The 26,918-nt window shown below is 43.4% G+C and overlaps 1 protein-coding gene across 5 annotated transcripts; it reads left to right on the top strand.

The window, feature by feature from the left end:
* Nucleotides 1–1,654: 1,654 nt before the first annotated feature.
* On the top strand, nucleotides 1,655–26,918 carry ppp2r5cb (protein phosphatase 2, regulatory subunit B', gamma b). 5 transcript variants are annotated; one of them, XM_068576626.1, is made up of 16 exons: nucleotides 1,655–1,773; nucleotides 2,330–2,389; nucleotides 4,896–5,061; nucleotides 16,883–17,082; nucleotides 19,857–19,967; nucleotides 20,452–20,544; nucleotides 20,662–20,792; nucleotides 20,894–20,953; nucleotides 21,128–21,236; nucleotides 21,331–21,384; nucleotides 21,893–22,063; nucleotides 22,178–22,305; nucleotides 22,959–23,060; nucleotides 23,246–23,318; nucleotides 23,677–23,790; nucleotides 24,197–26,918. In XM_068576626.1, the coding sequence occupies exons 1-16, from the start codon at nucleotides 1,747–1,749 to the stop codon at nucleotides 24,329–24,331; spliced, it is 1,734 nt and encodes a 577-aa protein (XP_068432727.1). In that variant the 5' UTR covers nucleotides 1,655–1,746; the 3' UTR covers nucleotides 24,332–26,918. The 5 variants fall into 5 exon arrangements, with proteins under 5 accessions (XP_068432727.1, XP_068432728.1, XP_068432730.1 ...); XM_068576627.1 differs by having other exon boundaries at nucleotides 4,899–5,061; XM_068576629.1 differs by lacking the exon at nucleotides 23,677–23,790.

Consider the following 26,918-nt stretch of genomic DNA (forward strand, 5'->3'; position numbering starts at 1 on the left):
TGTTTTGTTCAACCTCACTGATACATTTTGAACATGGAGAGGGTGTGAAAACAATGCATAAAGGTAGAAGATGTTATAGCCAACGGCAGCAAATAAGTATAGATTTGGTTTCAATCATGTAAAGCACAGTTATGTGTGTGCATGTGTGTACAAACCTAACCCCATGTGACGTCTTCCTTACGGTCACAAGGGGATTTACAAACAGCCAAGTTCATAAACATATAAATGCATTGCAAATAAGAAAAACACAAAATGGAAGCTATTGCGTGTCCTCAAGGCTTTCAGGTAAAATGACAGGTGCGGTGCGTCGTAAGGCTTCGTGAAATAGGCCATTTGCACAGTGAATTGAGCAGCGATCTCAGGGTTGACTCTACAAATGACTAATGGAAAACCTCACACACGAATGCGTTGAGAGTTTTCAAGGATGTAAACAGTAGCTCCGAAAACAAATGCCACAGTACTGATTTTTTTTCCACACTCCATAATGACATGGAACAACTGAATAAAAAAGCTGCAGAGGCGGAGAATTGTATTCTTTCAAGGCTGTTGCCTCACAGTCTCCCACTAAATCATTCTAATAGGGCAGCAGCAGGTATCTTTGACTTGTCATAAAGGAGGAAAAGCACAGGTGTAACTAATAACCACTAACAAAGGCTCTGCTCTAAGTTTTCATGCTCACTTCTGAGATTTCTTTTGAGTACTCACACTTGTGCTTTGCTCTACTCCAATATGTAAATATATCTTGAGTAAAATGGGCCTAATACAAAGGCATTAACATATTGACAGAGGCAAAAAAAATAAAAAATGGTGGTGTTGGTGGGGGCTTAAAAATGATGAATGAATTCAGAGGGCAATATAGACATTGTAAGAGACAGTTAAATTCCATTAGATGGCAGTAATACAACAAAGAATGTCAGCTGCTATGAACTCTGGCTGCGACCAGTAAAAAGAGGGCTCGACCAAGTGCTTCACATATTTTAAAAAAACTGTGGCATCGGAAGGTTGAGTAAAATAGATTAGCTTAATATGCTTTTTAGAATAAATAGAGAGATCTGAAAATGCCAACAACAAAAAAAACACTCAGGAGGTGCAAAAATGTAATATTAAAATCACAATGTGCACTTAAAATAAAAATAAATCTACATATGTCAGAAGTGACATCCAATATATATATATATATATATATATATATATATATATACATATATATATATATATATACATATATATATATATATATACATATATATATATATATATATACATATATATATATATATATATATACATATATATATATATATATATATATATATATATATATATATACATATATACATATATATATACATATATATATATATATATATATATATATATATATATATATATATATATATATATATACATATATACATACACACACATATATATATACATACATACATACACACACATATATATATATATATATATATATTTTTTTTTTGTTGCCTCTACGTTTTATAGCCATTAATTAAGCCTGCTGTCTCGTGCGGTGTAATGGCTCCCCGTCAACGACAGGGGGCTCTCGCTGACCCGCGACGGCCGGCGTGTCAATTTGTGACGTCAGAGTCAGCTGACCTGCTGGCAGCCAATCACGGGGCGAGGACGGGCTGCACCTCTTCAGCTCGCTGCCCCGAGAGTTGTCAAGGTTTCTGGTTGTGGAGTATCCGACAGGGGAGCAAGGGCGGCAACGGTTATACGATGCCGAATAAAACGAAAAAAGACAAGGTGAGTTTTAGGAGCGAGAGGCGGGCGACTGTGCGAAAATGAGTTTTTATTTATTGATAAACCGGCGTTTATATATATATTTTTAAAAAAAGACATTTAACGCTAATATAGTTGGCCAGTAACCCGTTAACGTTTGCAAAAACCGGCACTCATCACCGGTTAGCCGCTGCTCTGCCAACACCTCTTCTGCTGCGTTGCTATACATATATAGCGCCGGTATGTAGATGCAAGGTTGTGTACTTTGAATGCATCTGCTTATGAGGATTTGTGAGCGTTTTTTTTAAAGTGTTGAGTACTAAATATCGTGCCTGCTAGCTGGAAGCCGGGGTCGTGAGACTTGCTAGTGACTCTGAAGTAACGTTAGCTGGCTAGCAGGAGACTTGCCAGTGTGTTCAACTGGGTGGGCATGCGTGCTATATTTAGCTTTTTGCATGGCGGCATCCTCTGATGGGCTGCTTATGAATGTTGTCCACCCCGACGTCCACTGTTACCCGCTTGCTTATCTCTATTTGACTTGAGTGTGTTAACCCTTTAACCCCCTTTTTTTTTCTCTCAGGAGACCCAAAAGTCTGGTAAAGTGGGCAAAAGTGGAGGACAAGAGAATTCAGAGCATGAGGTAACGTCAGGGATAACCCAGGATACTTCGTTATAGAAGACAACAGGACCTTGTCTTGCACAAGTTAAAATGTCACAAATATTAGAGCTTAAAAATGGTACTGCATTTATCATTTACATAATTGGCCATCAAGCTCACCTTTCAGCATTACCAGTGCCCAATACTGTACTTTGAACATTGTTTACTTGTCATAATATGCTTTAAAATGACAGTTGAATTCAATATTAATATACTTTCCCAATATTTTCGGTGTGCATATTCTGATATTTTGCTAAATGCCGCAAACACGTTGACCGCAGTGTTCTAAATGCATGCCTTCCATACTGTTTTACTAGCACCCATAATCCAGAAGACAGAGAAACTGATTCTACTCAGCCAATCAGAACGGTACAGCCAGCTAGATGAGCGAATCATTAATTTCAGCGAGCAGTGCGTGTCACCTCGTGGGTTCCTATTGTCCTTGACACGAGCAGCATAACATGAGGCGATCGGTAAACCACCTCCAAGGAGACTAAAAAGTCATCGTCATATTTGTATGTCCGTCAGCTACTAAAGAAATTGGGGATTAATGTGGCAAGGAGACTAGTTTCTAATCAACAAATGTGAGCGAATTGCAGGACACGTAATCTTTAATTCTCGAAAACAGAAAAGGAAAACACTATAGTGGATCAGAAGTGAATCGACACCTGTCATAAACTCGTATCAAAAGCTAATCTGCTGATCTACATATTATTCTGTCGTGTATAATAAAAGAGTAATTAAAAAAAAAATGGTCGAACTGGCCTTTGACTTTTGTGCTTGCATCTGGATTGGGTCACATCTGGAAAAGTTAAAGTGATTGCTTCAGCCCACATTACAAACATTGTGTTGGTCTTGCCGTAGCATAGGCATCTGGTGTGGATCATCGCGTCACATTATTGCATTGCATGGTCCTGAACTGCAAAATAATAGGAGGGTGTCCAATGGTACCAGGTGCACAGTAGGGTTTCTCACACTATTCACTTGGTTTTTTTGAAGATAAAATGCATCTGGTAACAATAAAAAAAAACATCACATTTTACATCTTCTCTGCAATCACCATATAAACATAACTGATTTCAACTTCCTTCGTTTTCAAATAACTGGAGGCTTTTTCCAAAACCTTGATGCACTTCTTTTTTTTTTTCATGGCCAGTACGACAGCAGACATCTGTTTGTGCCACAAAGTACAAAGAAAAGTGGTGTCCTCCTCTTTCCTAGACATTTAATATTTATATTGTACGGGCTGTTGACCACCTGTTCGTATTTTAGTGGCTGATGTAATACAGAGTCCAGTTTGTTGTAATGGGAAAATGCACACTATAAGGCTTACAGAAGTTAGCTGCTTTATATTTTGAATCCCATTTAAAAGACAAAAAAATGTCACAAATAATATCCAAAACGTATACTTCTGTTCTTTATCCATTTGACGATTGGTTATGAATAATACAGAAGCATTTTCCCCCCACTGCCGACCTTCTGAATTCTTATTTTTCTGCCTCTTAGCTGTCTCTTGCTTGGAAATACCAACCAATAGCAGCAGACAGGGTTGCTGTTGAGTTTCTGCAGCCATGCGGCAGATCAACCACTGCCCCCGACATTGTGTCAAATTTAAAATTTGCTGGACTGGAAGTCGTGTTGTTACCCGCCGCCGCCCTTCTTTTTGCCTCGTATACTTTGTAACCAGAATAGTTTGAGAAGGGATTCTTTTATATTTGATTTAAAATGCTTCATTTTGTGTCTGTCTGTACCAATCGTATCAGTGAGGAAAGCTTTTAATTAAATAAAATCCTAGTTGGCAGATGTTTCTACTTTGGCTTAATGAACTTACAAGTAGAAGAGTTTAATTCCAATCTTTGTATTACATGAATACATAATCTAGCTCCTAGTAGAGGCCACAGCGCAGCTGTATTGCCTACTTTACTAGACAGCTTGCTCGTGGCCCAGCTCTTAAGCTTCTGCGTTGTAGTGCTGCAGACTGTGACCAACTTGAGCTGGGTCTTAACCGAATTGAATAATTCCCCTGTGACTCAGACTCAGACGTCTCCACAGAGCTGCAATCTGGTGACGTAAGCTCTGTGCCGTCAGGTGTATGTCGATGAATAGATCGCAGCAGGCAGGTGAGACCAGATGTGTGAAATTTGCCACATTCAGGCGATCTCACATCAGGATTATATCCAGCTCCACTAACCCTCTTTTTTTTTTTTTTTTATTTGTCTGAGACACAGCTGGGTGATTTGAGGAAACAAACACACACATTGGTTAAAGCGTCACAGGTTTACGGTCTTGGTTACATAATTAAATACACTGTTGTTAAGTAAATGAAGACATTGTGTATACAATTAAAATGTCCCATCTAGTGCACGGCAGCCAGTCACACATTTTTATCAGATTCCTAAAGTGGTACTTACACCCTCTTTCACACTTTATACTATACTTGTCATGTCAGTGTCACTGATGTGGTTTTTTTTGTCTTCTCTTATTTCAGCAGGGCTCTAACAGGAAGGCCAGCAATAATGTTCCTCCCACCACTCAGCTGCTGAAGGGGAAGCAGCCAGGTTCCCAGACACCTGTCAAAAAGGACAAGAGGCAGAACTCCTCTCGTTTCAGCTTGAGCAACAACAGGGAGCTGCAGAAACTGCCCGCTTTCAAAGGTATTTACTGCGAAAATCCCCCCAAAAATGCTGTCATGTAATCACATAATTAATAAAACACCCTGAGCTCTAGTTGCATGTGAACACATACAAGTGCATATAGTCGAGCTGCTCTTCCAGGCTGGAAGGTTTTGCGCTTGGTTATGAATTTATAGACAATTTGCCTTTTTTTTGTGGGTTAAAATAATGAATTCACGATGTTTTGAAACCTGAATTCAAGCCTCAAGATATCTCCCCAGAAGCCACACACTCGGAGCAGGCAGGTTGATACATCCCTGTGATCTGCACACTGAGAGGTATACAGGCAAACTGTTATTTACTTTCCACACCGAAACATCTATGAACATCCTCTGCTGCATCACCGTCATTGTAATACCGAGCTGAGCATGATGTTACGCAATACATGGAAACAAACAGAGGACGTACATGGCATGGACTTTGCGCTGGATTTAACCCGAGCGTCTATATTTAGTGGTAATCCAGAGATAAAGCTTTAATTCCATGGTCCTTGTGTTTTAGGATGTTGCCAGTGACCCGCAATATCTGCCAGCCATACCACCATTCCTTCTCTATTCCTTTATAAGAGAAATTAAAAAAAAAAAAATCATTGCAGATGCATATTGACGTTTACTTTTTATATCTAATTAAACTCGATACCGGCATAGCACCAGATGGGAAAGCAAGGAGCGGGCATTCGGCCTGCGGGCGTTCTGCCTATGCATGTGTCTGCGCATGCATGAACACACACAACAATGTTGTCCGCGGCCCCTCTCCCCAACCCAATCGTTATGTAACCTGGCGGTGTACTAAAAACAAACCACTGTACATGCATTATAGGTTACTCAGTTCATGTGCAAATAAAAACAAAAATGTCAATAAAGAGATTTCCATTTTGTCACGAAGGGAAATTTGCCCATGAGAGTGGAAATAAAATTGACCGCCAGTCAGTTACTCTGTGGGAGGCGATAAACAGTTCAATGTCTGGGAATTATCAAACCTCAGAGATTATGGTGGAAAAAAAACAATACACAACTGTAATTGGAAAAAAAAAAGTTAAACTCCTTTTTCTAATTTGATTTATTCTTCAGAAAAGAGTGTTTTTGTTTTTCTTTCTCACGCTTGAAGTCACTTACGTACAGCGAGTAAAAGGCAGCGTTCCTCCTCAGCGGGACTTCTCAAAAGTTATTTCTCTCTTTGGACGACTTTGCTGGGAGGCCTGAGCGGAGTTACAATTGGTGACCAGCAGCTGTTGTGTTTATTGTGTGCCATTTGTTCACCACCAGTCAGTCTTGTGTGATTATAACTAATGGACTCACACAATGGAGTTGATTCTACCACAAAATATACCTGTTCCTTAATCTTAGTTAGCCATTACCCTTTGTACTAGGTCACGAAAACCACTAAATGTGACCTAATTTTCTGATAAAGGGAGCTCTTTTTTTCCCACACCCCCAATGGGAGCTTTGATAACATTCTGCAAAACATTATCCCACAGCGGCCCGGTAGATGTTATCGCTCGGTGCTGTCCACACAGGCGCCTTGCTTGGCCTGTTTTCGTCCCATGCATGTTCGCAAACCCCCTGATGGAAACGCACGTCCGATAGCTTACAACACGTCTGCAGCGCTGCAAGGTTGAGGCGAGACCGACAACCCAGACCAGAAGCAGGCCAAAAGCACAAAAAAAGAAAACCCATGAAATTTGTGTTTTGGATGAATCTTCCCGTCTGCAGCTCGGGAACAGGCGATAAATGTGCCGGTTTATTTCTCTCAACGTCAGGTCCAAACATACTTTTATACAACAACAACAACAACAGTTGTTGCCTCTGTGTGTGTTCTCTTTTATGAAAGCAGGCCGTTCTCCTGCACGGAGCATCTGTCTGCAAGCGTTGGTCGCCACCTGCTGGTCAGACGAGTGTTTGAGTCACTATCGTGTTGATTTACTGGAACAAACATTTCTGTTGTTAGGATGCAGAGTGACCCCCCTCACCTCCCCATCTCATATCTTGACCACACAAACAAAAACACTGATTCTAATCTGTTAATTTGTAGTGGTTTTGCAGATGGAGGCATACTGTCCGTGTTAAAGTTTAACATGCCAAGGGACATAAATTAGGGAAAAACAGGGATTATATTTTTGGGCAGCACATTTATTTTTATTCAGTGTAAACCTCCCATTTAGAGGAGAGAGGGAAATATTACAGCTTTTAAATTAAACTGTATCATGAGGAGGACACAGTAAGGATTAGTTTTCTCAGATTGTTGTAAGATTGCTGGTCATTCAGTGTAGTTTGAGAGGCCCAGGGTTTCTTTTAGTATGTGAGGAGATGAGTCTCTGTCTCGTTGTAGCACGATAAGTGACGGGAATATGACACATTTCCTGTGGTTCACCAAAATTTACCTCAGCTGTTTGACATGTCCTCAACCAGCTGAAAAACAAGCGATGAACATGTTGTTTCTACAGTTTATTTGAGGGGATACTAAAGGAAGCAAATCCCTGCGCAACATCAGTTACAGCAGAAGTTACACAACATACTCTTGAAACACACACTGTCTGCAATGTTGAGTGTACTATAGTGTTTGCTTATGTGTCGCCTACACGCTCAACCCATTGGGCAAGAAGGCTTTGTGTGCGTTTTAAACGGCGAGGTAGGAGTTTAGAAACTATATTTTCTTAAACGTTGTGGGCCGGTACTTAAATGCAGGATGCCAAAAGGCAAGCCCTGTTTCAGGGAAGGGTTTCCTGGCTGTACCGCCGCTGCAGGTGGGAAAGGAAAAAAAAACCTCCCACACGTCATGAAGGCAACTTCCTCTTTTTTAAAACCTCTCCCAGAAACACCGAAAAAACCATAATTGATCAGCTGTTGGCGAGATGTTTTTCTCTCACTTTCTTTTAGCTGAGCCTCGCTGTGAAGGTACCACAGAGCAGCTGTAATGAACACGACGTCTCTAATTTGAGAGGACGGGACTTTCCCCTCACTGGGAGCTGCTTTAGGGCAACATTTAAGATCAGCTTCTGTTCTTTTAAAAAAGAGCCTCCGCTGTGTTGATACGTCCGCGTCTCCAAACACAGCCTGAGCCGTAAGCGTTTGTCACAGAGGGACCGTTCGATCAGGAGATCTGTAAATAAACCACTTAACTGTATCTGACCCGCTGCTTATAAATAAAGAATTTGGAACGCAAAGTCACAGTCTCCATCCTATCCGGGACCCGACTCATGATGCCTCACAAGTTCACTCCTCTCGCAAATGTACACGCGCAGGGAAAAACCTCCAGCTCATGAGTGCATGTGCCAGAAGCAGCGTTTCGGGAGAGGAGCTGTGACAAGTGGGTGTGTTTCGCGTTGTCTTGGTCAGAACAGCAGATCTTCTGATGGGGATGTTGCCTCATGACCGAGGAGCAGAAAGAGCCCTTTATACACTTCGACTGGAGCCTGCCGCTGCTGAAATACACCACTGTTGTGTACATTAGGACCAGCCGGACTAGATGTTCTGTCGCTCCGCTAATTTGTGTTTGGAGGCTCAATCGTTACGCTGGGGGAAGGGCATTCCCTTTTTCCTTGTTGTGTTACTAGTTTAAGTATGATATTGATGGCTGAGATTACGGTTTACAGCCAGTGAAGCAGGAGTCAACGTGAGTCAAAGTTTAAATAGCCAGAATAATCATTACAATAAATCAATGATCCCGGGTTACAGACTTCTAGAGTGAGCTCGCTGCGAGTTATGGAGCGTTGATGTTTGCCTCGCATCACTCCCCCCTCCCTTTTATGGGACTATTTGTCCAATCAACTGTTAACTGGCGTTATCTGTGGATCTCAAATCGGGAACATCCAGTTGCACAAGTTGCAGATGCGGGAACCCACAGGGAGGAGCTGTTCCACACGGTTGTGTTACAACGATTGTGCTCTCTGAAAAACCCAGAGACACAATGGTGTCTTTGACTTAAAAATACCCTGCTTTAATTTGTAACTCTGGAGAAGTTTCACAACTCCATTAATTTTATATATATATATATATATATATATATATATATATATATATATATATAGATATATATAGATATATATAGATATATATAGATATATATAGATATATAGATATATATAGATATATATAGATATATAGATATAGATATATAGATAGATGGATAGATAGATCTCTCAAACAAACATTATTACCAACAAATAATGACGTCATTATTTTGGTGTGTAAAAAGAACACTTGTCTATGTTCATGCATATTACACAGAAATGCTAAATGGAGAAAAACTGATGCATGTCATTCACTTGTGTGTAGTTTTATATAAGCTTGACTAACATTGACAATCATGTGGAGTAAAAATCAATACTCAAACTCATTTCAAATGTCGACTGGAGAACGAAGGTTACTATGCTATGCACACGCTTTACATTTTAAACACTACAGCAGATTACTTTTTCATTCGTAGTTTCTCTCTCTCACCAATTATCATGTTTCTTAAATGTGCAAGAGTGCTGCAAACTTTAGCAAATTACAAGCCATGTGATTAATAATGCATGATTTTTATTAAAAGATTCAAAGGACACCCCCTGCTTTGTTCGTTTTTATATATATTATGTATGTGCGTACACGTGTGTGTGCTCACAATCCTCGCAGCATGAACACGCACATACATACACTCATACACACACCACTTTGGGATCGGTGATAGCATGTCATGAAGGTGCAACGGTTGGCTGCACACCGTGACTTGACCTTTCTACCTAATAGAAAGGTCAAGTCATAGTTGCATGATTCTAGAGAGCTGTCAGATGTAGAGACGGATGTGTGTTTGAAGGGCTTGTTGAGTTAGTGAGAACAGTTTCAGTGCGTTTTAACCGCCGCGTGTAGATTTGCCCTTTTTTCCCTGCACAGCTTCGCAGTGCAGGGTTTTGTCCCCCAGAGCTACTGAGACCGACCGAGCGCTGCTCTCTCCGCTCGTGCACATCCTGTGTCGCTCGCATCGAGACTTCCTGCCTTCCTGTGTCACATACACACACCTGGGCTCAGGCTGTGCTCCTTGTGCTCCTGGAGAGCCATCTGTCATGTAAACACACACACACACACACACACACACACACACACACACACACACACACACACAGTCTCTTGTCTTTAACAAATGTCAGCTTCTTGTTGCGGTTTTATTTTGTGGGCAAAAAAAAAAGTTCATGTCTAAACTTGCCCTGCGGCATGCATTCTCAACTCTCGTGGTTTTGTGTGTGCTCGACGTGGGCATTGTTAATTTGTTGTGTCGGTTGGGTGTTGTGTTGTCTGCTGCTTGGCTGTGAATGAGTAATGAGTACAAACAAGCCTACATGTTTGACAGGAATGTGTATTTCCTGGCTGCCTCCTTGTGTCTCAATGCCACAACAAGCTGAACTGATGGCAGATCAGTAGTTTTGGGCTTTGAAACTCTTGACAGACGTAGCTGCTCGCGCTCCAATCACAGCAGCAGACCCACCTCTTCCCCCCTCCTCGGCCCACCAGCCAATCCCAACGCTCATGTTTATTTATACTGACACTCGGCCCATGTGATCGCAGCCAGCCAACCGGGCGGCTGCAGTGGGGGATGACGTCACTAACTAGCTGGTTCCCTCCAGCAGCAGGGGAGCTTCATTTTCTGCTCCGAGTGTTCGTGCTAAAATGGAGGCTGGCTCCTCGCCTTAGCCCCGGCTGCCCTCTCCTCCCCCGTCTCCTGCCTCAGCTCACCGATGTTGGCATGCACTAGAACCGCCAGTGGGATGGTTCTGGATGTACCGACCACCAACGGGCCTTTCCAGCCCGTGGCCCTCATGCATTTTAGAGGTGAGAAGAGGAGATTTTCCTCCTGCTTGCTTGCTGTTCTGTGTTTGTGTTTCAAGGGGGAGATGGTCCAAAAAAAACGTTGTTCCCATTTAGCAACTGCAGTTGCTAATCTGGGTGTTGTAGAAGAAATAATTTGTGTCGGGTGACTTTTTTCTCTTTAAGTTGCTGCAAGAGAGTGAGAGCATTTGTCCCCTTAGCGTTGGTGGCATGTGTGTTTTTGGAAGAGGAAGCAGAGGGGGAGGGGGGGTTGTTTTTACGTCAATGAGGAAGGGTTTTGCCAAGACATTGCATAGCTTAGCTTCAGCCGGGGAGGTGAGAGAGTGAGAAGGAGTGCTACTTTGGAGTCTCCCATCCCCCCATCAAGACTGCTGATGTCATAGGAAGTGAGGTCAAAGCTTGTCGGTGTGTGTGTGCATCTCTGTTGTGTTGTAGATGAGTCTCTGGTGTCGGCTGAAGCACGTGCACGTTGAAATGCTCTCCTTGTTGCTGGATCTCCTGAGTTGCTGTCTGAAAACATACAAACTGTGACCGACAGCCAGTGTTGTTGCAGGGAAAACACAATCTGACGCGATCAATGCTCGTAGTTCTGAATAAGTGTTTTTCTGGAACAAATTCAAGGCAAATATTTGTTCATCTATTTTTCTTAATCCGCCTTTCTCCACGAACGTGTTGGTTTAGCACGCAGCACGTTAACGCACACACATGCGCTGCTATAGCGGTGAGGTGTTTGTGTCATGTTGTGACTTGCGTGGGTGTTAAATGACCTCACGATGTTTAAAAAGCATGGAGGTAAACACAGCCTCGTACTGGCTACAAGCCTTTGCATTTGTAGGCCTGTATTTCTGCATTATCACAGATTAATACACTTGTTAAATAATCAGTTGTTCATTAAATATTCACCAGTAGACATTGTGGGATTTGAGTCCTCGAGAGCAATTTGTGTCCAAGTCCTGGTTTCCTGTGAGCTCGCTGGAGCCTTTAGATGAGCAAAGGTTAGTTGCTCATCCATGCAGAGAGGCCCGTGTGTGATGTCTGCAGCAGCACAGCATGTCTCTTAATATTTTAGGCCTGTTCAGAAACCCCAGTGCTGTTGTGTAACAGGAGCTACTGGACCTCTTGGCACTCAGGGGTTGATGAGATGAGGTTGCTCGTGGGTGGACCCGTGGTCCAGCTCATTAGTAACGGGCACCTACCGCTCGGGTACGGATGAATTAAACCTTAATATCACCTCTTAAACTTTGGACACGAACAGATGATCTACAATACCTTTTTTTTTTTTAAAAAGACTTATATTAACACTAAGCTTCGGTGATGATTAAAATTAAACTTTGTTCATTGATTCGTTCTTGTTTTTACATCAATATAAAGAGATTCGTTTTCATTTTGACATGGATGTCATGTATTTTCCTGTTTGTGTGTCAAAACATGTCCTAAAAGTTGTTTTTTTTGTTGCATGTATCTGCTAGAGAGGGAGCAGGGAAACAGTACAGCAACACACAGAAAGTTAGATTACCTTTTTGGCAGCAGCTCCACAGTCTAAAGTTGCAGCTCGTTGGAACGGAAGACCGAACAAAAGAATATACTCGGCCGTGCCTTTTACCTAAACACCTTGTCGAAACATAAAACGGATCTGGGGGTTCTCCAGGAATGTGGTGCGGCCAAAGCTCAGGAGGGGTGAAGCAAATCGCCAGCTGTTTGACCTTTTTTGATGCGGTCGATTAGACCCTGTTTGTAGCCAGCAGTACTGATGGAGGGAATGAAGTATGATGTTACTGCAAAGCTACTTCCAGCCTTGTCACTATTCTACACTGTCTGAATATAGACGGAGAAATGTTTTGTAACCAGTTGGCTGGACGTGTCGTTCCGAGGTAGCTCGCCGCACAAAACCCTAAAGGCCGAAGTGTAAATGTGTTTTTTTTCATGTGGACAGAATAAAACATGCCATTCACACGTGGAGGTCTATGGAGAGTCTCCCTGTTGGTGCTGCCGGTCCCAGGATCAGGGTCCAGGGTGTGTGGGAGTCGTGTGCACAACCTCCAGCACTGGATCTCATATAGTTTACTTATCGCACCACTGTCAAGTAATTAGATTTACGTGTTAGTCAAGTATCACCTCTGATGTTGGAAGCAGTGCCGGCTGCTTCCTCACAATCAATGGATACAAAATGTTACACGTAAAGCCATTTACTTTTTCCGACGAACGCACCTGAAGTCCTACACGTGATTATTATGAGTTGAGTTATGCATGTGCCAGTTGCGTATCCGTTTCCTGTTTCCTGGCTGTGCGAAAATAAATAGTTGTCTTTTTTTTAAGCTCATATAGAATGAGGTTGCAGGTTGTTTGTTTTTTTTCTCTTTCCCTCTGTGTTATTTGTGCTTGCGGTGAACACGTGCATGTTCTGCTGTGTGTTGTGCTAACAAGAAGTTGCACGCTTTCAATTAACATAACCGCTCCGGCTCTGCATGTGAGGTTACAGTCGTTTAACTTAAGGCACGCACGAGCTAATCTGTGTCATATGTTGTGTATGTTCTGATACAACCAACCGGATTGGGTTTGTCTGAGGCAGATTAATAAGGGCAGTTGCTTTATTACCTTTCCTTTTATTAATGATTTCTCGCTCCATGTGCTTCTTTTTTTTGTCAGAAGGATGTTAGCGTTACCTTTTGCTCTCAAAGTCCCACTATCTTTAAATCTTTTGCCACAGTTTCTTCACAGCAACACCTCTGCTGTTGACCTTTTTATTCTATTCGGTGTCACAGAAAGGCGTCGGGCATCCTGTTGACTCCCGGCTATTCTCTGTGTGTTTTACGAGGGTCCGTTCGGCGGACGCGTCGCTCGGTCGCAGCTGACGGGGCTCAACAAATCGGCAGCGTATGATTCCACTGCGGCGGCGGCTGCCCGCATGCATCCTCCATTAGCAACACTCGCTCACCTCCCCTGGTCCAAAGTCCCGTCTCCCTCTGTGGTCACCATGGTGGCGTACAGTACACATGCAGATTGTTAACGTGGGAGACCGACTCATAAATCACGGGCTGTGATGAAAACACTAACGCTGCCCCATGGGTCAGTTTTATGAGGTGACATTTTGCTTCAAGTCACTAATCCCCCCGCCCCCACTTCCCAGTGTTGGACGAAAATAAACGGGCAACCATTGAGCTTCTTTTTGGGGTTCAGGGTATTTTTGTGGTTTGGGAATCGGACCAACGGAGGCTGAAGGACATGTAGTCGTCTCTCTGCCCGCTTCTTTTCCAGGAGGCTACTGACATTTTCTCAGCAGAGCAAAAAATAGTTATTCCCTTATTGAAAGCGGCATTCCCCTTTTGAAGCATGTTCACCATGAAAGAATTCATCAGAATCGCCTTTTTTTGGATGTGTGTGTTTACACATGCATTGAATTTGCCTCCTCGTTGTTCATATATACATATTATATACAATAAACAAACCTTGGCTACTGAGGTGCTTTCCTCTCTGCATTTGATCCGGCCGACGCGCTTTTGCTGTGCCTCGATCACCTCGCGTTCCTTTGATTGTTTCAATGATCCACGGACAGGTTGTGTGGTATGTTATGTGTTGTATTCTCTTTAAAGCCGTGGCACAACATTGATACGATCCCTAAATGCCTACAATTAATCCAATGTTGCTTGAAACAGTCAAAACCCTTCGTCCTTTCCGGCGTCCAACGCCTGCTGTCAATCATGTTCTAACTGCATGTATACACAATCACAGGAAGACAGAACAGCGCCACCCAGTGTCCATATTCAGTCATAGTGTGATCCCATTTGGCTTGTACAGACATTAAGGAGTGCAGATGGAGGTGTCTGATGTATTTGTTTACCAGTGGAAAGACTTGCTTTGTGTAAAACGCAGACTGAATATTGTATTGTCAGTAACACTTGATCCATGACTGTGTTACTGAGCACATATAACGGCTGTTTACAAATCCCTGCGGTGGTTGCCGGCACGTTATTTCACTTGCTTATGAGCAGCTACATGGCCTCTTTCCTTATGCGTCTGGAATATATCTGGTGTACGAGTTGGGAAAGCCCTCGGGTCCTCTGGGAGCAGACTTGTAGCGCTTCCAAAGTGCAGAAAGGAAATCCTCAGGGATTCTGCATTTAGCTCCCGCGCCCCTAAGCTCCTGCTTCAACCCCAGACTCTTCAGAAGGGGGGTGTTGCTCAAAGCCTTTATGTTTCAACATTAGCTCAAAACATACCTTTTTTTTGACACAACATTGATGTAATTATTATGACTTATTCTCTTATTTTATACTAATGTTCATTTGATTGCACGTTACGTTGAGTAGAAGCGATGTGGATGATTCATGAGAGTCGGTGGCAGCTGCTGTTCGGTGATAATAGATGCACGCTGGCAGAATGGAGATTGGCTCATTGACACGGGGTGTGGAGTAGCTACAAAAACGTGCAGTGGTTTATGAACAGCAAGTTAACGATCGCACAGAGACGGGGGAGTGGCTCAATATTCCTGCGAGCCTGTGCATCATTGATGGAGTGGATGACGGTGTCTTTTAAGGCTGAATTATTGATTCACCAAGTCCTTAAAAGGGGGTCTTCTCTACATGTCACCACGTGAACTCCAGTCGCTAAATGAAGCCACGCTGAACCTGAACGACTCAGAAAAGGACGTCTTCATCCGTACAATCAATAACACACTGAGTGCAACCTTGATTTCTAGAAGAAAACTCGCCTCCGCGGTTGAGCAGGGAATCAGAAAACGCAGTGAAACCCTTGATGTGTTGAAGTTAATGGAGGTCAGGGTTAACGGCGAAACTATTTGAAAGCATCGGCTTACAAACTCCCACGACTCGTGCGGTTTAATCCAAGTCGCGCTTATTCAGTTGTATGCTCAGTACCTCCCAAACGCATGTATTCTCACCCAAATCATACGATTTTTAAAACACTTCCTCCACTGAACGCACACACAAAACAGTAATGGTCCATTTACTTTATTTACTTCCGTTTGTCCTCCATTCTCCGTTCACAGTAGAGACATGCGACAAGAATAAGTAAATCATTTTCATACAAATGGTCATATTGTGGGCGAAGTATTCCTTTTTAAAGCTTTTGCGTTTGACTGTGAGAAAGGGAGAGAGACGGGGGGTTTGTGGGGAGGAAGCAGAACAATGAATTCTTGCAACGAACGAAGCTTCGAAGCTCACAAGTCGATACCTCCACATGTGGGAAAGCAATCAACACGGAGCACTTTTGCATTGTTCAGAAAAGAGACGCTGCAGCTTCATGCATAGAGTTTTCCTTAAAAAAAAAAAAAAACTTTTACAGGGTTCTTACGGTCATAGAAAAGTCCTTAAAAGAAGTAGAATCCCCAAAGTTTTGGAAAAGTCATGTTATTTTTATGTGTTCATGACGTTCATTTTCGTTGAGTTTGAAATAATGAATATGCGTTTAAAAGAAAGAGACTCAAAATACAAGCCGGCATACATACAGGCATCTATAAATGTTTATTCTTTTAATCAAACTATTGTCTCTCATTCATTTGTGCTTTGAATCCTCATTGTTAGTTTAAATACTACATTTTATCACTTTTTTATGTTCACACTGAGATTTCACAAGTTTGGTCATGGAAATATGGTTTAAAGTCATGGAAAAGTCATGGAAATGTGGTTAAAAGTCATGGAAATCCACCGGTCAGAATGCTTTTATGTCTATTTTCCCTTATCCCCTCATCTAGTTTTGGATTACTTTCGTCAGGCATCTGACTCGTACAGTGTCAACACTTTATCCATGATGATAAGAGATTAAAATATAATAGTTAAATAGAGATTGTTGGGCAAACTTTGTGACTGCTGCATGTTTTGTCCGTGACGGCGTCGCTGGTGTGAGGGACCAGTGTTTCACATCCAGTGTTAAATATCCTGGAACGATCGTTCTGTTCTTTTCCTGTTAAAGCCGAGATCTTGTCACACACACACAATGGAAGATCTGTCTCATTCCCGCTCTCCTTCCATGTCCCCGTCCTCTAGATGTTCCCCCCGCTGACCAGGAGAAGCTGTTCATCCAGAAGCTGCGGCAGTGCTGCGTCCTCTTCGACTTCCTCTCGGACCCGCTGAGCGACCTGAAATGGAAGGAGGTCAAGCGGGCCGCGATCAGCGAGATGGTGGAGTACATCACCCACAACAGGAACGTCATCACCGAACCCATCTACCCGGAGGTGGTTCACATGGTGGGCTTTTGGCATTTTATTCACATGAATCAAACAGTCGCGCTCAGTGTGACAGGATGCTCGAGGTTTCAGCTTTCTCAGTGTACATTATTCAACTCCAGATTTAAAAAAAAGAAAGAAAAGCAGACGCTTTTTTTGTCGCAGGCTTGATGAAGAATGTGGTATTTTCATTTCCTTCGCAGTGTGGCCTCCCCTGTGCTGATGCAGGAGGGATGTTGTTTTTAAGCTCCTGTTGCAGGCTTGTGAGTTCCAGATTAGTGAGACTATTGTTGTGAAGTTGATCTAAAGGAGCTCTTTAGCGCAGATGTGGCATTCACTACTTGCTGTATTTCCTTTTGGCTGTCTGGTTACATTTTATAATCGGCCATAGCGATATAAGTTTTTTCCAGTAATATCTTTATATTCATATAATCTTATTTTAAGATTCAGTGGAAGTTATTTTGTGGTGAGGATCTTTTTAAAGCGCAAAGCCACAGGTTTCCTTCTTTCATCTCCTTCCTGTTATTCATTAAAAACGCTAATCGCATCATCGCTGACGGAGGCCCCTTTGTATTTTAAATTGCTAAATCAGCAGCCATAATCACCTGTGATGGACCACACGGGCCTACCTCACCTAATACCTGGTAATGTAAGACTGCAGCTGGCGTAAACACCCCCGGATCAGACGGGTCCATAGATCACGTGATCAGGTTTAACAATGGCAGTGTGTTGCTGAGGGAGGAAGCGTTTGTCTTTCTTTGTCTGTGAAGTCCGATGATACATTTTAGTGAATAAGGCTCCGCTGTACATCACGAAAAAACAAGCATGTGACCACGAAGAGCCGCGTGACTCTGTTGAATGAAGCCGCTGCTTTCAACTGCGACGTGTTAACCCAGATCTTTTCACGGCCTTGATATGGACTTTTATTTCCGTCGACGGCCCTGCAAGCAGTACGGACTTGTTTCAGACACATTTTAGTCTCTATATTGGTTCCCCCCGCCCTACAGCGTCATATGAAACTCTCAGGAGCATCGCTGACCTCAGTTTGAACCAAAAGATCTTTTGACACACTTTTAACTTTTGTCCTCTCGCGCTCATTGGTCCGGCATTAAGTGACCCATTTATTTAGCTTCCCCTCAAGTGGTCACTTTGTGGTGTTTGTCTAAAGATGGCCAGGAAAGTTAACCCATATGCGGTCACTAAACCCCTGAATCCTCTGCCGGTCGTCAATGAGCCGCTACTGTATATTTATTAGACGTCTGAGGTCGTGGCCTGCATGTGTTCACGGTGCCAGGTTTTGCGTTTTCCCAAGCCAGATTTAAAAAAAAAAAAAGAAGCCTTTTCATTTGAATCAAAGCAACAGCCTCAATGCCGCACGGTAAGCTGCCGACCATCAAGGTGCAAATTCACCCTCGTCCTTCCTCGCCGTGGCTTTCATTTGATCAGCGCTGCAGAAAATGCAACACCGCTTCCAAATCTGCATGAAAATATACCCTTATACCTCACGGGCCCTCTTCCCCATCGCCCTCTTAAGGGGCTCTTTGAAGTCCAGCGACGGCTTTCATCATCAAAGCACGGACGCGACGAACTCCTTCAAGCCTGTGTTCGCATGTTAAAGGCCGCACACGGTATTTCCTCCAAAAGCCTTGTTCTCTCCGGGCATGTGTGGTGCCTCCGTGTTCGCGCTGGGGAACAATATTTTGGCAGGCCTCGGGGTGACATGACTTCGGTTGTTCCATTAGTCTCGTTCTCTGGGGGGCGGTGGGGAGAAAGGGTTTCTGCAGAGAACATAAACACGATGGCGAGCGAGTGCGTTTTTGACCTCTGGTCGACTGCACTCTGGAGGGACCAGGGCTAAGTGCGCCTGTCTTGAAAGCGAGTCGACTCGGAAGGAAAACAGATTGATGCTTTTCCAGTTTGGGGAATAGCGATGCCGGTGAAACGCGCTGCTTATCCGAGATGAGCCCAAGAGGGGATATTCCACTGTCGATACACGTCAGTCTTTGTCATGAAAATACAACTTTTGAAAGGCAGATTTTGACGATGGATACGTACATTTTATTTGCAGTGTCTTTTATTCGTAGTTTGCAATGGCTACATATCATGATTGTACCAATGTTACATCTTTAAACGGCTATTTTCTACTATGATTTGTGCATGAAAATAGCCAAAACATCTCACTGTTTCAGTTCATTGTTGCAAAGATGTTCCAAACAGGCTCGTTGTCCTCTTTAGTCGTCAGCGGTCAACACTTCGCCTTAGTTATTCACTTGGACTTGATGTTGAGCTGATTTTACAATTTGGTGGTCGACACTCTGCCCATAACTCAAGAATTCAAATGCCAATTACAACAACTTCACACTGATGACTAACGGGATAAAACTAGAAGTGATTTATGTCCTTTTTGAAGTGACTTGGATGTAAACTGCAACTTGACTGGTCGGCCTAAGCGTTCAGCCGCGAGGCGGTAATTATAGTTTATGTGAGCCAAAACTCAACTGGAACAAAACTGTATTTCACTTGATTTATGACTCTTTTATTGATTTTGACTTTCTTTCATAGGCTTTGATTTATCGATGTGATGTCTGATATCTGGCTCATGCACTGCTTCTTGATCTGCATGTTAATTTCCATTTTCCATTGTGCGACTCTGTTTTACTGTTAGTTTGTGTATTGCATTGATAAATGAACTGAATCAGCATTTGCTATCTGTATCGCTAGTTGCAACATGCTAACATGCTAACATATCATATCATAAACGTGTTGCTTGAGTCTTCTTCTCTCTCTCTCCACAGTTTACTGTGAATATGTTCAGGACGTTGCCGCCGTCATCAAACCCCACGGGCGCCGAGTTCGACCCGGAGGAAGATGAGCCCACGCTCGAGGCTGCGTGGCCACATCTACAGGTACACACACACACACACACACACATACACACACAAATATACCAACACGCACATACATACATGAATACAAATATACATACACACACACAAAAATACAAACAAATATATCAACACACACACACACACACAAATATACCAACGCATACATGCATGCACTCGTACATACATACACACAAATATACCAACACACATATACAAACACATACATACATACATACATACATACATACATACATACATACATACATACATACATACATACATACATACATACATACATTTATACATATACAAATATACCAACAAATACACAAAATCATACAAATTCACGCCCAGACAAACACACAGAAAAACACACATATAGAGAAATACACACACACACACACACACACACACACACACACGCACGCATCTCTAGACTCGTCTGAATGAATCTTCTCAGCGTTACCTCACCGCGTCGTAACCTCGTCTCTTCGCTCCGCAGCTCGTCTATGAATTCTTCCTGCGGTTCTTGGAGTCACCGGACTTTCAACCAAACACAGCCAAAAAATATATTGACCAGAAGTTTGTAATGCAGGTGAGCACACAACGCGACACTGTGTGTACTTTCATGATGCTCGAGTGTGTTTCTCTCTCTCTCTCTTTCACATGTGCATTTGCTGTTCAGCTGAAGTTCTCTCTTCTTGTTGTGCAGCTCTTGGACCTGTTTGACAGTGAAGACCCCAGAGAGAGAGATTTTTTAAAGACCACTCTTCACCGCATCTACGGCAAGTTCCTGGGCCTGCGAGCGTACATTAGGAAACACATTAATAACATATTTTATAGGTGAGTGAGGTCTACATTAGTGACGCTTTGTTTGTAAGTAACAGAGTGCGTTTTGTTTAAATGTGCCGCTGTGATTTATCGCCATGTTGCTGTTGTTCCAGGTTCATTTATGAGACTGAACATCATAATGGAATAGCAGAATTACTGGAAATATTAGGCAGGTAAGAAACCTTCGGCAGGTGCATCCATACAACGTCTCTCACAGTCACGCTTCAGGATGTGGTTTGTCAAATGGTCGAATTCATATTGACGCCGGCGGGTTTTGTTTTATCTCTTTAGCGTCTTGAGTCCAACCGCAGCTCTTATGTTCCTCATGATCAACTTTCTCTTCACAGCATAATCAATGGTTTTGCATTACCGTTGAAAGAAGAGCATAAGATATTCCTGCTGAAGGTTCTGCTGCCTTTGCACAAAGTCAAGTCTCTTAGTGTATATCACCCACAGGTAACCACTTCATCTTACATATTATATATTAATGCTTATCTCTGCCATAAGCAACCCCTTCTTACAACAATATGATGCTTTCTGTCTCCTGTAGCTGGCTTACTGTGTGGTCCAGTTCTTGGAGAAGGATAGCACCCTCACAGAACCGGTAAGATGTCATTAATTAATGTGATATTGTGATTCGTCCGGTCCTCATGTGGCTGGTTGTATTATTCTGAATCCGAGTAAAGAGCCTCTGAAATGTATTTGAACTCTTCTGATAAACAACGAGGGCCTGAAGAGAGGAAGCTGGAGCCGTGTCCTTGGTGTAAGCCTCTGGATTCCAGTACAAGAGATGGGAAAACAAACTTAATCTGATTCTAGTGGATTCAAAAGCCTCAGTTCCAGACAACAAACACAATGATATACACACACAATGATATACAAACACAATAATACACACACAATGATATACAGATATAGATGTCTGTGTTTTTTTTTCTCTAAACATGTTTCCATTGATCTTTTTTAATCTTCTTCTTTGCATCCTTCTTCTTCTTCTTCTTCTTCTTTGCATCCTTCTTCTTCTTCTTCTTCTTCTTCTTCTTTGCATTCTTCTTCTTCTCCTCCTCTTCCTCCTCCTCCTCCTCCTCTAACGTTGTGGTCCCTGTCTTCAGACGGTCATGGCTTTGTTAAAGTATTGGCCTAAGACCCACAGTCCAAAAGAGGTGATGTTCCTCAACGAGCTGGAGGAGATCCTGGACGTCATCGAGCCTTCAGAGTTCGTCAAAGTCATGGAGCCTCTCTTCAGGCAGCTGGCCAAGTGTGTGTCCAGCCCGCACTTTCAGGTCTGACATTCATGGTGGTTTTAATCCAGCTTGTAATCCCACAGCTAATCTGGACACGCTTTCTTTTACTATCCGTCTACCAAAGTAAACCCCCGGTATGCTGTGTGTTCTCAGGTGGCAGAACGAGCTCTGTACTACTGGAACAACGAGTACATCATGAGCCTCATCAGTGACAACGCCGCCAAGATCCTGCCCATCATGTTCCCATCGCTGTACCGCAACTCCAAGACCCACTGGAACAAGTGAGTCACTCACTCAGCAGGCTTTCCATCGAGTCCACGTCTCAGCGCCGCTGCCGGATTATCTTAATTGTGGTGATCCTGAAGGCCTTTGCATGAACATGTCAAATACTCCGAGCTAGCAGCGACGCAGACTTGCAATAGTTGCAATTAGTAGCATTTTTTTTTTCTTCCTCCAAAGTTTTCGAATAGATTTGCACAAACAGAGGACCAACTACCGGGACCCTAGTGACCCGGAGCGTTGTGTCTGTGCAGCTTCTGTCAGAAATGTTATTGAATCTCCTTTTAGCAAAATGCTGCAAGTGACGATGAGTTGAAAGGAGGAAACGGATCTGCCTTTGTCGAGATTTAAAGGAGCATTGAAGTTCAGACAAAGAAGCCTCCATGTTGTTCTACATTATAGTGTACACACAACCTCTCTTATTCACGATGCAGAAGCTCAAATAGGTCGATTTAGCTCCCCGAAATATATATATTTGCGTTCTTTGTAAATAGGACAGTTTATATAATTGTTTTTTACTCTTAAAAAAGGTCGCCCCCTGATGTGTAAAGGCCTTTAGTACATAAATAAAGTGACCCCGTGGTAATAATAATAATAGTACATTTTATTTGTGTAGCGCTTTAATAGGTACTGAAGGCTCTTTGTGTCTCTGCAGGACGATCCACGGGCTGATCTACAACGCTCTGAAGCTCTTCATGGAGATGAACCAGAAGCTGTTTGACGACTGCACGCAGCAGTTCAGGGCGGAGAAAAGCAAGTAAGTCACGAGCGAAGACGTCCCGTCTGAACCTCTCGAGCAGCTCCGGCTTTCTTGGCCTTTTTTTAAAAAAATTTTTAAAAAAATCATGGGAGCGTCGTTAGAAATGGAAAGAATGACGCAGCAGGTAAGTCAAGTAAATTCTTCTTTTTTTTTTTAATCTAATGATTCTGTTTTTGTCGCAGAGAGAAAGCCAAATGGAAAGAGAGAGAAGAAGCGTGGCTGAAGATAGAGAACCTTGCAAAGTCAAACCCACAGGTGTGTAAACAAACCTTTCAAACGATGTTCATCTACTTAGGGCAGCACCACATGTCTTATATATTTATTTAGATTTTTTTTTAACATTTTTTTTCATGAACAAACTCAATTTCAATAAACGGTGAATCGGATTAAATGGGTTGACCTTTCTTTAATGAACACGACGCGTCGGTGCCTCGAGCGGGAGAGCGAACCCCACACAGGGAAGCCTTTGCTTCTGAAAGGCTAAACGCTAACATGAATACTGGAGGAGACTCTTCTGTGAAACGCTCTCTGCGTAGTCTCACAGCAGAGCAGGGCGGTCTGGGTAAAGGAGGAAAACTGATGCGTTTCCGTTCGTCCTCCTCTCCTTGTGCAGTTTCTGGGTTACGTCGACTCGATAGGCTCAGGCTGTCCGATGGACATGGAGACGGACGGGCCGCTGCTAGACGACGCCACGCTAAAGAGAGCGGTAGCGGAGGAAGCCACACAGGTCAGGACTGCAGTGTAGTGTAGAGAGGAGGAGGAGGAGGAGCGGCTCATGGCCTCAGGAGACCTCATTCTGGGTCAATTTTGTCGCTGGAACTTAAATGTGATTAGACACTAAGTTAAATGAATTGTGTGTCCGGCCTCAGCCATTTGCACAATGCTAGATATTTAAACTTTTCATATTGCATCTTGCTCATGTGGCCACTTCCTGTGAGTGTCTGCTCTTCATACACGATTTTGTTTTGGACCTTTTTTTAAAAAAAATAAATAAAAATTGTGTTGACATTTCTGTTCTTGTCGAACGGAGGACAGCAGGTTTGTTTCAGACGTAGACTTCTCCGTTCACTTCTTTTACAGCCTGGATCTGGATGTCACTGATCTCTGTCCCCGCTTGTCTCCACTGTGTCCAGATCCTGAAAGATCAGCGCAGAGAGCGCCCGCTGATGAGGAGGAAATCGGAGCTCCCGAGGGACATCTGCACCGTCACGGCCTTGGAGTTGCACCGGAGAGCCGACGAAATGTTGACGACGCACGACGGCCATTAAGAGACCACACACACACCCCCCTCCCCCAATCCACCTCACACCCCTCTCCAAATCAACCATTAAAAACCAGCAGCAGCATCCGCAGAGGAACCACAGGCCGCCTCCGAGGCCAGCACAACAACAACAACAACAACAACAACAACAGAACTCTGGTCTCTCAGTCCAGCACAACACAGACCTGATCGGTCTCAGCTCCACCTGACGCAGAAAATGTCTAAAGCCGCAACGTCTAAGCTTCGTTTGGCTTTTTCGGGACAAACGGTGCTCAACTCCTACCAACATCTCCACACACACACACACACACACACACACACACACACACACACACACACACACACACACACACACCCCCCTCTTTTATCCACCTGGTTGTGGCCCAGCAGTAACGTCTGTGGTGCCGGACTGGAACTCCCCTCCTCACCTCCGAGAGACTGTAGTGTCGTTTTTCTCTCTTCTTCCTCCCTCGTTTTTTTTTTTTTCTTCTTCTTCTTCTTCCTCTTCTCCCGTCCTCTCGACTCGTTGTGTTTCTTCGGGGTGCTGTGCTGCCCCCTTCTGGTCATTTCTCTCAGGTGTTCTTTTTCTGTGTGTGTGTGTGTGTGTGTGTGTGTGTGTGTGTGTGTGTGTGTGTGTGTGTGTGTGTGTGTGTGTGTGAGCTGTCTTCTTCTTCTTCTTCTCGCCTCTTCTTTTATAGATGTCAGGTGCTTGTACAAAACATACGAGCCTTGTTCGTTTGAGGGGGAAAAAAAACACACACAACAAAAAAAACAACCTTCATCAGTTGATGAGAAAACGTCAGTTTGTTTCTATATTATATTTAATATTAACTATTATTACCATAACATTTAAACTAGACGGCTGTTTATATTTTATTTTTTCCTACATAGTATATTAGGAGTAAAAACACACGTCTTTATCTGTGCAACTGCTCCGTTTTGGAGCTTGCTATTTTTTTTCTTTCTTTCTTTCCATCAGCTGTGAAGATTCATTGACCGTTCAGTCCCTCAGGGCGGGGTCACGTGGGGCCGACCGGCAGCGCGGCTCGGGATTAACGGTCAAACTGTGCCGGCCGGCCGGAGGATCAGCAGATCTTTGCTCGAGTTTGGTGCCAACGATCTTCATTTTAGTTCATCCGTTAAAACAACAAAAAAAAAACAATCTTTTCGACCATTGCGTAGGCAATATGTGAATGCAGGTTTTCTGTCTGTGTGTGTGTGCGCGCGTGGCTCATAAGTTTTATTCACACCAGCGGATCCATTTCCATCGGGTTCCCGGTATGTTTTTTGGTTTTGCTTGTTTGCTACGCGGTCGTCAGCATTCAGTACGAGTCGCCGTCGCAGTCGCTCGACAAAATGTCACAGAAGTCGTTGGGGTTGTGGGCAGAAGCCGCGCTGACGGGAGGGGGGGGATCTACTTTTTCTACTCTTCTCAAGCAAGACCCCCCTTTTGTTTATAAAACACTTGTCGGAGACCAGACCGCTTCCGTAGGCGAAGGGATGTTTCGGTTCACAGAGGTCAAACACGAGCCTTTCTTTTCACAGTGCCTTTTATAGTCGAAGGGGAAATTTGCTCTCAACCGAGAATTGAGTAGCAGCAACTTCAACTAAAATGCCGGATGAAATAAATCAATCAATCGCAACCATTAGTTTCCAGAAAAGAAAAGAAAGACCGTTTCTAAGTCCGTGCTCGGCACACCTCCAGCCGCTCGGACTCCCGTCACATGCCTTGATGAAGCTAGAGAGATGGAGAGAGGGAGAGAGAGAGGGAGGAGTGGTCGCCCAAAGCCACTTCAGCGATGAAGCACTTCCTGATAAAACTTGAAAAGAAAATAGAAACACAACCGACAAACGAAACGAGTGAAGAAATTAAAATCCGTGATGCTGTGTGTGTGTTTGTGTGTGTGTGCGAGTGTGAGTGAGAGGGTTGTCACAGAGCCGGCCTCCACGGGAGAGGAAACCACCTCCAGTCGTGACTTTTCCCCCCACCTGCCCGCCACACTGTCCCATCATTCATTGATTCGTACCATTGTTTGACCCCCTCTGCCCAGACCTGCACACTGGCTGTAACCCCCTCCTCCTCCTCCTCCTCTTCCTCTTCTTCAGTAAATACCTGCTACCCTGTCTGGACATCTGTTTGATCTGCTTCTGGATGCTTGCAAGCTCTTTTTGTTTCTTTCTTTTTTTTGTATTCTTCCTTTTTGCCTGCAGAACCTCTCGTCAGTGTTTTTCCGACTGAATGTGCAAATTGTAAATATCACAGCCAGGCTGTTCACGTTAGTCTTGGACAACAACAGTCACTTAAAAGGTTTTTTTCTCCCCCCCCACCACCACAAAAACCTCGGTTCAGAAGTGGTCTCCATCCCTCCGGCGAGCTGTCAGCCGGTGGCCGTCGTTCTTCTCCGAGACGGCGTTAATATTGGCTTCTTTGGAGCTCTTCATTTTACATGTTTTTCTTTTTCGTTCAAAAAAAAAAAAAAAAAAAGAGAATGAAGTGTCCTTTAGTATAATGTCTCGTACTAAACGGCTTCATCTATTGTACATATGATGTACTTTCATGTTCTGTCATGACGCTGATTAAATGGTAGGTTTCA

The sequence above is a fragment of the Clinocottus analis genome, unplaced genomic scaffold (assembly GCF_023055335.1).
Source record: "Clinocottus analis isolate CAN_PGR_092001 unplaced genomic scaffold, fCliAna1.0.p SCAF_15, whole genome shotgun sequence".
Taxonomy (NCBI): Eukaryota; Metazoa; Chordata; class Actinopteri; order Perciformes; family Cottidae; genus Clinocottus; species Clinocottus analis.

Bases quoted from the DNA above. Each gene is read 5' to 3' on its own strand.
- ppp2r5cb (XM_068576626.1), top strand. From the start codon at position 1,747: ATGCCGAATAAAACGAAAAAAGACAAG. The intron at 22,064-22,177 runs GTCTGACATTCA...GTGTGTTCTCAG, and splicing joins TGTCCAGCCCGCACTTTCAG to GTGGCAGAACGAGCTCTGTA. The intron at 22,306-22,958 runs GTGAGTCACTCA...GTGTCTCTGCAG, and splicing joins TCCAAGACCCACTGGAACAA to GACGATCCACGGGCTGATCT.